General features: G+C 48.8%; 1 protein-coding gene across 1 annotated transcript; it reads right to left on the reverse strand.

The window, feature by feature from the left end:
• Positions 1 to 173: 173 nt before the first annotated feature.
• Positions 174 to 13,837, reverse strand: LOC139825787 (dynein axonemal heavy chain 9-like). Its single transcript, XM_071800014.1, has 11 exons — positions 13,596 to 13,837; positions 12,345 to 12,505; positions 11,156 to 11,312; positions 9,649 to 9,753; positions 6,842 to 6,999; positions 6,399 to 6,537; positions 4,907 to 5,194; positions 4,221 to 4,431; positions 1,822 to 1,949; positions 1,239 to 1,347; positions 174 to 557 (listed from the first exon to the last, which is right to left on the reverse strand). The coding sequence occupies exons 1-11, from the start codon at positions 13,749 to 13,751 to the stop codon at positions 286 to 288; spliced, it is 1,884 nt and encodes a 627-aa protein (XP_071656115.1). The 5' UTR covers positions 13,752 to 13,837; the 3' UTR covers positions 174 to 285.
• Between the last annotated feature and the right edge of the window lies 1 nt (position 13,838).

Genomic DNA, 13,838 nt, shown 5'->3' on the forward strand with positions numbered 1-13,838 from the left:
CAAATCAAGCCAAGAAGCACTAGGACCCTTCCAAATACCCAAGTTCTTAATGAAAAATAACTTGTGGAGTGGGCTCAGGTCTAGCCTGACACATCAGGAGGCTGAAAAGCTTTCTCTTTGGGATCTGCCGGAATTATTTTCCAAGAGATAGAGAGTTGATACAGGAAATACAATAAAAATCAAATCAAAATCAGATGAAAACCAGATCTGACCAACACGATACAGGCAGGAGCGTCACTTTGCCCACCTCGCCCTGCTGGTTCTCTGAGCTTAAGCCAATGATGCTCAGGGCTTCCAGGGGCAAGGAGGATCATGTGCAGCACAACCCAGCGCAGCACAGCTGGGCTGGACAGTGGCAGGTGTCCCCATGCCCTCACCACGGGTGACACAATCACTCATCAGATGGTACCTTGTTCTGAGGGTGTCCAGGCAAATGGGCAGGTACTTATCAAACAAAATGGTCAGGTTGGCTCTTTCGGACTGGATCTCTCGCCTGTCGATCCAGCTGCTCACTGGAGGATTCCAGCCCAGATCCGACGGGTTGATGTACAGGATCCCTTTAGGCCCAGGGTAAGAGAGAACATATAGTAAAGACATAGCAGAAACTGTTCCTTTCTTCCAGCAGAGTTTACCAGGTACTTTCACACAACTAAAACCCTATCAAATATGACGGGACGTCCCATTACCTGCCCCCTTTTCCTGCCCCACTGCAGAGTAGAAACATGAACAGTGAAGAAACTTCACCCTTGAAACTACGGCGCTTTTCATGACCTTGCCCTAAATTCAGAACATTGTCTTGTCTGAGCAGTTTCATTGCTCTGGGCCCCATTTCCCCATGTGTAAAACTAGGGGACACCTCCATTCCCTTCTCCCATACTTCATGCACTTCTTCAGAAGATCAAGAACTCTTTGAGACAGATACTGTCCTTCTCCTCATAAAGTCCATCCAAAGGGCTTTGCACAACAGAAGCACTCAGCAACGCTGAAGCCATGATCACCCACCAACAGTCAGAGTGCTCTGGGTAAATCTCCAGGATGATGACAGCTCCACATGTGCATTTGGGGTCAGGATCCTCAGTTTGTCTGTCAGAAACCTGCCCTGTCCACCCACGGCCGCTGTGATCTCAGGTTGGGTACTTGCAACAGGAGTCAAGTTGGCCAACAGAAGACTGGTTAATGGCACTAGATCCTCCTGGGTTCACGGCAAATCCCAGTGCGGAGCTCAGGCCAGGACTCACCCGCTCGGGACACGGTTGCTGGGGTGGCTGTGCGCAGGTGGCTGATCTCAAACACCAACCGCATCGTTGGGTTCAGAGGGATTCTCTCATTGCTCGCCAGGGTCAGCACCTGCATTGGGCAGACAGACAGACAGAATGACATCTTCCCCAGGAACAGGAACGAAAAGCATTCAGCACTTTGCACTAAAAAGCTTGGTTGCTGCCAGCACAGTTCCTTGAGGGAATGCAGCTGATTTCCAGCAGGTAGTAGAACTGTCTTCCATGACTCAAAGGAACAGCACTCCCTTCGAGCGGCGGAAAAAGGTGTGGAATTATGACCCCACCCTATTTTTGAAGGGCCTGGAGTTACAATCAGGACATCTGTGATTATCCACGAGCCCAGTTCCAGGAAGGGAAATTACAATGAAACCATGATTTGAGCTATTTCCCCTCATGCACCATTTTCTATATGTGATATTGTTTGGTGTATCTGAAGAAACACAACCGCATTATTCTAGGAGGTGTTATTTCAGCATCTGCATTTTTAGGCTGAACCATGCCATGCAGTCAAAGAATATCTCCTTCTTTAACTTATATTCATTACCTTATTATCATCCATCACAGTATTAAGAGACTCAATCCACATTGGATCAATATCTCCATCTAGTACCATCCACTTGGGACCGTCATGCGTGATGTTGGCCAGCTCTCGCATGATTGATGAAAACAGGCCTGGGAGGGTGACAGGAAGATGGTGATGAACACTGAACTTGACACCTGCTCTAACGGTTTTCTCCAGCAACACAGTAAAAATTACTCTAATTAATGCTTTCCTCTCAAACATGCAAAACTCTATGTGCCTATACGTAAATATTACTATATCACAATACGGTTCTAGTTTGCTTTAAAGTGAAAAAAGGGTTCTCAGTTATCACTACTGAAAATGATTGCAGACCTACGCACGAGCTTCATTCCCACCGAGAATCATAAGGGATAAGAAAAATGTAGAGTAGCTACTCAAAGGCAAAAGGCGGCATGAATTATACAATGCAGAGAAAACCACCTGAATATGCCTAGGAAATCCTTGTAAATATTTTTTTGTGGCTCAAAGTATATCAGGGCAATCAAGATGCATTAAACGCTGGGTCATGGCTTTAGTGAGACTGAGGGGAGAACAAGCACAGAATGACATTGAATGACAGAACAAAATGTTGGTAAAATCAAGGAGAGAGAGGATACAGAGTCTCAAGGGGAGTAAATAATGAATGTTAAGAAGACCACGAAGGCTGGGAATAGAGCAGCAGCACTGCAGAGCAAATGAAAACTCCACAAAACTATTGCTCTCCTCTACATGTGAAAATACCTCGGGAGATGCTGGTCTTCATGAAAAAACATCAGGCAAACATTAAAAAAAAGCCTCTCTTCCAGTGAATTGTGACAAGAACTCTTTTTTTTTCTCTTTTTTTCTCCAGGACAAGCTATTTCTTTGTGATCCAGATCAGGAACAGCTAGTGGCACCATCTGACTGAAGACAAAGCTTGTGCTCAGCAAACGCAGAACGGCTCACCTGGAACAGGTGTGTGATCCCGAGACTGGGTCAACAAAAATAACGCTTCAGCGCCTCTGCCTCCAGCCAGTTCCTTACGTGTTGGACACACGCCTTGGGAACCACTCCGACATTATTAGCATCAGAAACAGTTGCTGTCTCAGGGCATCAGGGCTTCCCTCGGATACACCGCGGCAGCGGGGAGAGGAAAGCGCCTCTGTCCCGACCTTGTGCATCCACAGCACACGGCTCTCTTGGGGTTTAAAAGAAGAGTTTTGTTCTGCAAAGAACACTTTTGGGATTCCCATATGGGACCTTTTACCACCTAACATGTAGGACCTTTTCAACTTCTGATAACGTGACAGGATAAAACTGGGGAGCGGAAAAGCAGGGGCTGATCTGTAAGGGAACAGGTCACCTCTTGCTAGGCTGTGGTGAAGATTGCCTTGCTGGTCTTTGACAACATGAAACAACATTTTCAGGAATGGTTACTGCAGAAAATATCTGCCTTGAAAGCTCAGGGAGGAGTGCCACTATTTCATTTAAACCATCGCAGGCCAGAAACCACTGGACAGTCACCTGTAAAATGTCCCTCCTGCTGTTCGGTGTCACCGCTGCCCTCGATCTGCAGCCACTGCTGCAGCCAGTCTGCACAGTTCAGGCTGTACCCTGCACGTCCCTCTGCCACTTTGATTTAGGCTCCCTAATTACAATTAGAAAGAAATTAACCTGGCATTGGAGCAAAGCAGGGGGTCGGGAAGGGTCCATGGCAGGGCCAGGGGAGGTGGGTGGCAGCTCATCTGCTGCTGTGGATGATTCACGGTAATGTCTTCCCTCACCTCCCCCACACCTCCCCAACCCGCCGCACACGTAAATCGAAGCTGCCTTTATGTATCAGTCACAACCCAACATTTCCACTCCAGATTTTCTGTAATCTTCCAGCAAGTTTGAAATGTTCCTCAGGAGTAAGCAGGATCAACAGCTTGGCAAACGCTGGTGTGCTACAGAGATCGGGCAGCCATACTGAGTGGAAAAACTGACGTTAAGGCTGCTGTGCGTGCTATCAGCAATGAAAACCTGGGGATGGGACATTTTTTGGGGTCCCAGTGCACACCACAGTGCAGGAGGGACATCTCTTCCATCACTGGTCCAGCCAACTCCCAAAAACTGCCTGCCCCACTTAGGAACTGGTAAGTGTTGGTATTAATGGGCATTAAAATTATTCTTAGGGCAATAGGATCAAGTAGGCTTATGCTATATTTCCCATTTGAAGATCAAAGAGCTAAAACATCCTGTGTATCCTTTCAACAACAAACTGTCATGTGGCTGTAGGCAGCAGACAAGCACCTGGGCTCTCAGACCTGCACATGAAGAACCAGTCACCCTGCTGCTGCTCGGGAAAGTCATTAAAAATACCCGTCTTTATCTACATATTTCAGACATGAAATGACATTTACCGTCTTTCCATTCTCTTGTTGCTGGGTTAATGATGCCAAAGAGCTCATCATTGGTGACTGCCTTGGGGTTGAGGTCTGTCCAGACAGGACGTCGCTTCATTATCTGGTAAGTCCTGTTCAGGGATCTCATCACCTGAGACTTGCCCGTGCCCGCGTTACCCACCACGCAGACAGAGTGCCGGACCGTCAGCAACTCCTCCAGCTGCACCACCTGAGAAAAACACTCCCAAATTTTAGACAAAGATGCCAAACTGAAGTTCAGGTCTATAAAATAGGTCCCACTGGGCCACCTCTTTAGAAAGACGTGACCCTGAGACACAAGCAGATTTGACAATTGAGTTTGGTCCAGCCACTCTAATCACAATGGGTGAAATCCTCAGCCTGCAGATAAACTTTCAGCGCTGTTTATACTTGACAACCACCACCTGATGAGGCCCTGCTCTCCAGGGGCTACACTTTCATGAGCCTACAAAAGTTGGCCCCTTTGGAAGCCCAGAGACTGATCCAGTGCTGACTTCAGGAGCAGGTGCAACTGCCTCAGACCCAGCACAGCTGACTGCCCTCCAGCGAGATCTGCCTGCAAGGACAATGCTGTGCAGAGCTCTCTTTGTAGAAGCAAAGCTGTTTGAGAAAACCCAAACGATTTGATGGCGATGTGGGTGTAGCAGAAGATCTCTTGGTCTTACTTTGAGCACAAAGTTGTCCTCAGCCTGCAGCCGGAGGTCCAGCACAGCCTGCCTCACAAACGACTCAAAATTCAGGTCACGCTTCCGAGGCACATCCAGTGCAGGGAATAGATCCCCAATCAGCCCCATAAACACCGGCACATCATCCGTCACAATCTTGGGGATGTTGAAGTCACGAAGAGAGCGCATCAGAACCTGGTCTTCGGGTCGCTCTGGGTCATCTCGCTTGAGGGAGCCAGCAACAACCAGCACTGACTTAATGGCACGCAAGCCCCAGTCGTAGTGATCCTACACCAGAGGAAGAAAAAAAAAGAGGCATGAGTTTATGCTTAGACAGTACCATGTAGGGTGAAGAACCACCATTCCCAAACTGCCAGACTAGTAAGCAATGAAAATACATCTAAATCTGTTATTTGCATTGTGGCCAGAGACCTTCTCCAGCCTGAGTGACCTGGTTTCCATCTCAGTAGGTGAGATTCCCGTCAGGGACAGTATTAAAGAGTCAAATAATTCAGCTGTTCAGACCATCACATGGGCTCACAGTTGGCAGTAAGACAGCAGCAGGATTTGCACTCCAGAGACCAAAGCAATTTGTTTCACCTAAATCATAAAGCACCTATAGCAAGGCCAGCCAGCCCCCTGCATCTGCAGGAGCCACCAAGGTGAAAGGCTTGTTAGTCCATTATGAGGCCCCAAAGACCCAAGTTTCTCCACCCTGCCCATCACAAGATGACAAGCCTGTTTGGTCTCAGAGGAGGTCCAGGAATAAGGGGTCAGTAAAGACATTGCTGAAAAAGTACCACAAAACGGCATGAGAAGAACTCTCAAGCCAACAAACAACTGTTCATATTTCTGTCCTGTTAACACCCTCCAGAGCACAGCTCGACAGCTGACTGCTCTGTGTGGGAGGCCATGGCTTCCACCAGGCCCCTCAAGGCACAGCACCAAGTTTCTGCGACAGAGCATATCCCACCCAGCCTCATGCTGGCACAGCCAAGATCAGGTTTGTATCATCAGGAATCCTGATTCAGGTCTCCTCTGGACCCAGCTTCGATCTACACAAATAATGACAAGGAAAAATCTGATTTGCTTTGCACTGACAGTAACTCTAACAAGACCTGGAACCAGCCTAAGGCTGAACTCAGAGAGGGACACCATAAACCCTTTGCAGGCAGGAGAATCAATAGGAAGAGACTGGAAAGCAAAAGGTCACTGAATACTACCCCAAACATGGTGTCATTTAAACTCACTGAAAGGTCTCCCATTAATGCAGCTGGTCAAATGCTTTTGTCCCTGCAGATGCTCCAGTAAAGCAGTCTGAAAATTTTATTGCTCCGATGATCACCAACCCTCTCCTCCCCCAGCAGCCAGTGCAAATGCAGCCATTAAATAAAAGCTGTGAAACGTTAGCCATGGAGCTGAGCAGCACAGTGCCATGTTTCTGCTGATTTTGGAGATTCATCATACCACTCAGCCACAGAATCAGGCTCACCTGCTTGGACAGGAGCTCTTTGCAGAGTTGGTAGAGAGTAATGAACTTCCTGGCTAACACCCGGGCCTCGATGAATCCCTCAGCCACCAACATAATTTCACAGATCAGCTCAAAGTCTGGCACAACCATCGCACACGGCCTAAAATGACAGGTGAGGAGGCATTGCAGAACAAGTATTTCTTGACTACAGGTCTTACAGGCAGCGCATTTGCAGCTTCATCTTCTAGGCCTTCTTTTATGAGCCAGGTCACCCTCTGCCTTCCCCACGACAAGGGACAGAGCTCCTTTGCCCTGCCTGTGCGTGCCCAGACCCAGGCCTGTTGTGCAAGGCTTAAACTACCTGCGAATGCCCTATGCAAGTGAATTCCCCAAGGACGTGAGGTCGAGCCTGGATGTTCCAAAAGACAGTTTCTGCCAGGTCACAAACCCTGACCTGGACTCACCTGAAGAGAGCTTTTAAATTCTCAGGTAGCTCTGTTCGCCCTGCGTAACCAGGGTTCATGGTGATGAAAATGCCTACTGATGGTACTAAGTTGATGTCTTCTCCAAGAAAATTGAAGGATTTCTTCTTCTCCCGTATTGCATCCTGCACGCTCTTCACCTAGAAATCAAGACAGTACTATAGTATCAGCGTTCACTTATGAAAAACACATCAGACAACGGTGCTTCCTTCGTTACTCTTGGCCTCGTGACAAATGGGGCTAATCACTGTTTTATTTTTTACCGGCAGCATAAAGCTTTATACACTGTTTGGAGTACATCAGCATGGCAATATCAATTTCCCATCTCAGTCAAACTCTGGCAAAGCAGAAAAAAGAGCTGAAGAGAGTGGAAAGTCAAAATGCAAAGGAGTTGCAAGACTTCACACCTTTGCTCCATGAGACAATGATGAACGTGGGTCAGGAAGAGCAACTCAGGAGCGGGAAATGTCCCCAGCACTGCCTGCATTCACCTTGGCTTTTGACATCACCTGTGGGACACTGCTCAGCACATCTCACAGCAAAAACACCACCAGAGGCTCCACCATCTCTGAACCAGCCAGCCCAGCAGAGGTCTGATGTGTGAGAGAGACACAGGGCAGTACAGGTATCCACAACATAGCCAACACCCAAACGCACTCCCCAAAGTCTATCACAATATGGGCCCATTATTCCCTTTACCCATCTCACCTCTCCCCACACAGCGTTGCTCTTCAGGACATCCCAAAACCCTCCTGTGCCTGCTCCGTTCCCTGACCAGGCCCAGAGAAGGGGTAGCACCTCCCAATAAGCTTGGCCTCAGCTCAGTTGTAAACTGACCACTTGATATCACTTTTAAAGATTTTGGGACATCAGATGTTTGATTTAAAACCAAAACCAGAAGGCAGAAGCTGTAAAACCTCTCCTAACACCTTCACTCACTAATATTATATTGTTTTTTATATTTGCCTGATTGCAGCTTTGTTCTGCTCATTCCTCTCCTTCCGAAGAGTTCACCTCTCTGCAAACAGCACCTCAGCGAGGGGCAAATCTCTCTCTATTCACCGCTCTAACCTCACTACTGTTTGCCATCTCAAAGTAAAGCAATTAATCGAATTTTTCCCTGTAAGGAACCATATCGACATCAGCTGCATGAGTAAGACAGCCAATTAAACATGGCCATGGTAACACTCCTAATAGCAGCCAGGAGACACCATGATGGAACGACGGCCGTGCCGCTTTCTTCAGCTGCCACGCTCCAGCCAGGAGCGAGGGAACCATTAGCAGTTGAGTCATTCCTGGGCTTCTTTTGTTCAGCTTCCCTTTTTATTTCAAGATCCTCAAAGACTTTTTTTCAATGACAACTTTAAACTAGGACCTGACGGAAGAGAAATTGAGAGGGAATGATACATAAACTCTTGTACCTGCCTGGGGCTTCTCTGGGATGCCACATAAGGTACCAATTATGAGTGAAACAGATGAGAAGAATGAGGAGTTCATGGAGGGGTTAAGAACAATGTCTTTGACCGAAACATTTACAGAAGTGTAGAAACTTCTGAGCTTTATATCTTTCTATAACACTGAGCCCAAAAGGGAGTCCAGGAACAATTCAGCACCTCAATCAGATATTAGGATCCTAAAACACGCACTCAGCTGACAGTTGGATCCTGAAGAACTTGGGCACTTTGGCACCTCAGTTTTCTGCACTGAAGCCCCCCAAGGCTTCCCCTGTATAAAATAATGCCAGGTTTCCTCATGGGCTGGTAAGAGGAGGGGAAGGAGGACGCGAAGTGACAGATTATATATATAAGCACGAGAGCACAGGACTTTCTGGCACGATGGGGAGGCCAGTCTCCCTTCCAGCCCTTCTCCAGGGATGCTGCTGCGCTTCACACGAGACTCACCAACACAATGCACTGAGCAGCTGAACTACAGAGGAGATGAGAAACCATTCGCCAGGGGAAACACCCATGCCCAGCTGGGCACCGCTCCAATAGCTCTGTCCCAGGTTTAATCCCACGGTGTCAGGGTACCCTGGGCAAGCGCGTCAGCAAGGGCCGCAGATCTGCCCCAGATTCCAGCTCCCGAGTGTCACCAGCTGACACTGGCTTTTGGGAGCACCACGGGGCTGCACACATTCCTCCAAGGAATGGTGCCAGTTGGCCAGGAATACCTTCCAAAGCCACTTGGCAGAGCTGTCGTTACAGACACCAGAACTAAATCCACAGCCATATAGTTTTGGAGACAGGTTAAGAAAATTCATCCTGAATGTATTCCCATTTCCTGAGTATGACACACAACCTGTGCCTGACCAGGGGTGATAAGGAACCCCCAGAAGTCCAGCGGATCTGCCCCAAACACCCCTCTTCCCCTCTGTGAAAATTATTCCCTACATTGCAGACTGAGCAGCCGCAAGTCAAGGCAGCTTCTCTGTCTTGAAACGATGTGCTGCAATTATCTCACAGCAGATTAATGACACGAGTGCTTTCCTGAGGAGGAACAGGTACAGAGCCATGGTGCGTAGTGGTCTGGGAAAAGATGCTACAAAGAATTGTCTCGGCACAAATGCTGTAACTGGGGCAAGAAAAGTGACAAATATCTTTGCAGCACGTAACTGCGACATCTTGGCAGTGCTGTGATATTCATGTGATTAATCTTGAGATCTAATCCCACACCTGCCTATACACAGAACTGAAACCGGCAATATGCAATTGCCATTTTTACCCTTGCTCCAAAGACTGCAGAATGGCTCTGCTCTGTTTGTATTTATTTATGAGTGTTTCTCCACTCACCTGTACAGCAACCACAGAAAGGACCTCAACTGAGATCCTGTTAAATTCATCAAAACAGCCCCAGGCTCCCGTCTGGGAAAGGCCTTTGTAAATATTCCCACAAGACTGGAAAAACAAAACAAAAACAAAGATTACAAGAGTGAAATCATAAATGGAATCAACTCCAGCAAAAAATTGATTTTATTTCCCAGCCTGTTTATTTATAGCAATTTACAGTCTATTGTGGGTATTTAGAAAAGTGCATGGAAACAGCAGGCACAACTCAATTATAATATTTATAGCTCTGCGCAGCTTGCCACTTTATCTGCTAATTGCACTTTCTCGATATATCTGTGCACCAGTTTCATTTAAAGGTCACTTGTGCTGAATTACTGATGGTCCCATTTCCTGGGAGAGCCCATAAGCTAAATGAAATATGATCCGAGGCTACCAAAATCACTGTACCGTGCCAGACTGGCAGAGAGCAAGACTCAGCCTAATGATTCAGTGCTCTGTAGCGGCTGAAGGTTCACTATGTTTTGGGTTTATTCTGGGAGAGGATCCTGAGAAAACCAGGACAGGTCCCTCCCCGTGCCAGGGGCTGCCAGGTCGCGAGCACGCCGAGAAGAAACGACCAGGGTCCAACTATCAGCACAGCCTTGGTCTCAACTGAACAGACCAACATTTTTGAAGAATTACACATGAAATCTAACTCCAGAAAGGAAGGGAAATGCATAATGAGGCAGAGAAGATAGTTCGGGTCTCTGCCTCCTGAAGAACCTTGTGCAAATCTTAGAGAAGGAACGGGAGGAGAAGGAAAAGGCATTCAGCTTAAAGGAGTGTAGCAGGGATTTGGAGAGAGGTGATCACAGAATCCCAGCCTGGTGGGGCTGAAGGGACCTCTGCAGATCCCCCAGTCCAAGCCCTGCTCACGCAGGGTCACAGAGCAGATCACACAGGTGGGTCCAGGCGGGTTTCAATGTCTCAGAGAAGGAGACTCCACACCCGCTCTGGGCAGCCTGGGCCAGGCTCTGGCACCTCCCAGCAAACAAGTTTCTGCTCATGTTCAGATGGAGCCTCCTGTGTTTCAGTCTGTGCCTGTTGTCCCTCACCCTGGCGTTGGGCACCACTGAACAGACTCTGGTCCATCCTCTGACACCCACCCTGAGATATTGATCCCATTGATCAGATCCCTCTCAGCTTCTCTTCTCCAGCTCAACAGCTCCAGCTCTCTCAGTCTCTCCTCACAAGAAAGAAGCTCCAGACCCCTCAGCATCTTTGTAGCCCACTGCTGGACTCTGTGCAGTTATTCCTTCTTAAACTGGGGAGCCCAGAACTGGACACAACTCCAGATGTGGCATCACCAGGGCAGAGCAGAGCGGAAGGAACAACCTCCCTTGACCTGCTGGTCATACCTCTCCTAATGCACCCCAGGTACCATTGGATTACTCTCATCCTTCAGGTTTGCTCGGGCCCTGAGCATCCCCAGCCCCATGTGACCGCACTGCAGCCGAGGTGGGAGCCATACCTTGTAGTCCATCTGCTCGGAGCAGTTAAACACGTACACCATGATGCCCAGGGCTCGCCCCAAATCTTTCGTAGTCTCCGTCTTGCCAGTGCCCGCAGGGCCTGCAGGTGCTCCGCTCATGGTCAGGTGCAGTGACTGGGTCAGGGTGATGTAACATCTGTCACAGTGAATGATGAATGAAAAAAGGAAATATGTCCAATAGGTCAACTGTGGGCTGCAGGGCAATAGCACTAGAGCATTGCACTCAGCAGAGCCTCTCCTCTGAAAAGCTGTACGTGAGCAGGGGTCATGTCTGAGCTGAAAGCCTTCTTGGCATTAATTACCACCTCTGCTCAGCTCTGTTTTCTCCAAGAGATACTCATCTTCCACCAAGGTCTGCCCAAACCTCTTCATGTCCAGCTTGTGTTCTCTCTGGATCCTCATACAACTCATGGATATTGGGCACATCTCAGGCAGTATGAGAAAAGGACAGCTTTTCTGGAAGACCTGTCACTGACAGAAACCTGCTCAGGTGGCCTATGAGTGAACCCAACTCAAAGCTGCAGCAAGTCCCAAAGTTTCTCCATCATGTTGATGATGGACACTGGGGTGGTGTCCACATGTGAGTATCTATACTACCTGTATAAGCCACAGAGGTGTAGTCAATATAGCCAACAAAACCTGATGATACCTGGGGGCTTGACGCAGCTGACTAACACAGGTGACTAGAGCCACCTGAGATGCTCTTGGTTGCTGAAATGTCACATAGGGTGGAGAGATATGACAAGGGGTCCATAGGAGACTTTTACACTTCTGGATTGGCAGCTGGAAGCCAGGTGGGACAACACAGAGTATCTCAAGTAACCCTAGGTGTCCCCACTGAGGCAACCAGGTAGATGTCTGCTTCAAGATGGGATGAAAGCTCTCTAGACTCACCAGCTTTATGGACTGCGGACATCTTGTGCACAGGAAGACACCCACAAGTGTTTTAATGTGCGAGCTGAATCCCACCCAGGGATCTGATGTACAAATTCCCCAGAGGGTACCACCAAAAACCAGATAAGAGTTAGAGCTCGACCACTGGAGTGCTGGGACATGAAGACAGAACAAGAGGGATACAGGTGTCTGAACTAAATCCATCTTTGGTTGGCATCTCTCTCTCTACCTGTGTGGCAAAGCCCAGCTATGACATTGTGTCCCAGGGACTTACCTGTCGGTCAGCGGAGTGATCACAAGCCGAGGGGTATTGCCAAGGTATTCATAGGAGTACAGGAACTGGGCGTCACAGATGTTGGCAAAGCAGTGCCGTTCCTCATCTGACCATCTGTGCCGGAGCTGTGACAGCCAAATGAAGGCCTGGGCATTGTCCACCTGCAACACACCCACAAACACCATCACAGGAAGGCCGGGGATGCCAGACACATGCAGCTCGGGGGCCAAAATAGCGACTGCTATAAAATTTTCATGGGGGATGACTGGTCCTCACTGCAAGGCAGGTGTGGTGAGGAAGGCCGCCTCCTTGCAATGCGGTGAGAAATGTCACCTCCCCATCTCCCATCAGTAAAGGGGAGGAACCAAATTAGTGACCACATTGGTGGGAGAGGAAAAAATTAATGGCCAAGAGAAAGAGCCTTACAAAAAGACTCCTGAATAGATTTAAGAAGCAGCAAGTCATGAAGAAGGTCTCATAACGCAACCAGAGTGAGAGAAGGAGCAGAGGCCATCTAGACAAGGAAGAGGTTGCAGACAGCACCAAGGAAACAGACTGGGGACAGGTGGACAAAGACAGGCATGGCCAGCGCTCTCTGCACAACCAGCAGGCAGGTCCAGATGCATCACTTCACCCCAGGCTGGACCAAGGCACCACTGAGCCCAGCTGAGCCTTGAAGACAGAAACCCTGTGAGCAGCCTGGCTGCCTCTGAGATGACACAGATGAGGGAAGAGCCACAACCCAATACATTCAGGGCATCTTCCCACCCACCTGCAAGGCTAAACACTTGGCATGGTGTCAGGGACAGGGGAGTAGTGTGGGAGAGGTGTTGCAGGAGAAGGGAGTCCCACATAAGTCCCTGTGGCCCCACACCAGACAAAGGACGCTACAAAGAACAAAGCTTGAATGCTTTTTCTTACTTTCTAAAGTCAAAACTGAGACTGAGTCCAGCAGCCTCCCAACACACCACCATCATCCACCAGCACATGTCTTGGCACCAGGACGCAGTGCCGCGCTCTCACTCCTGGTGTGAATCTGCAGCAACTACAAGTTGGTGTTGCAGGGCCATGACACAGCACAGCTCTGCAGGCTTACAGGGGCTTTCTGCACACTTACTACAAACATTGTAGAAATAAATTTAGTCATACGTCTCCCACTGAGACCGGCAGTGATCTGAATGGCCAGTGGTTTGGCCCCCTGAAGCCCCCTCTCCAGCACCCACAGAACTGTGCTGAACTGCCAACACCAACCTTCTGTGCTATCATCTTTGCCACCACATCCCGAGCATGCACGTCGATGGTGCAAATGGTCATGATTTTCTGTCTGTCGCCCTTGGAGAGCTGCCCGATCAGCATGGTAACGAGGGTGTTCAGCTGGGTCACTTGCTTCTTGTGATATTCCTTCATCGCATTCTCGTAGCCTTCCTCCACCCTGGCAAAGGCAATCCCAACCTCGGTTGTCCACCAGATCTGGGTGCAGCAAAGCGCCACCTA

The sequence above is a fragment of the Patagioenas fasciata genome, chromosome 28, assembly GCF_037038585.1.
Source record: "Patagioenas fasciata isolate bPatFas1 chromosome 28, bPatFas1.hap1, whole genome shotgun sequence".
In the NCBI taxonomy this organism is placed as follows: domain Eukaryota; kingdom Metazoa; phylum Chordata; class Aves; order Columbiformes; family Columbidae; genus Patagioenas; species Patagioenas fasciata.

Bases quoted from the DNA above. Each gene is read 5' to 3' on its own strand.
- LOC139825787 (XM_071800014.1), bottom strand. From the start codon at position 13,751: ATGAAGGAATATCACAAGAAGCAAGTGACCCAGCTGAACACCCTCGTT. The intron at 12,506-13,595 runs GTTGGTGTTGGC...GGTGTGTTGCAG, and splicing joins CAAAGATGATAGCACAGAAG to GTGGACAATGCCCAGGCCTT. The intron at 1,950-4,220 runs GTAAATGTCATT...TCACCCTCCCAG, and splicing joins AACAAGAGAATGGAAAGACG to GCCTGTTTTCATCAATCATG.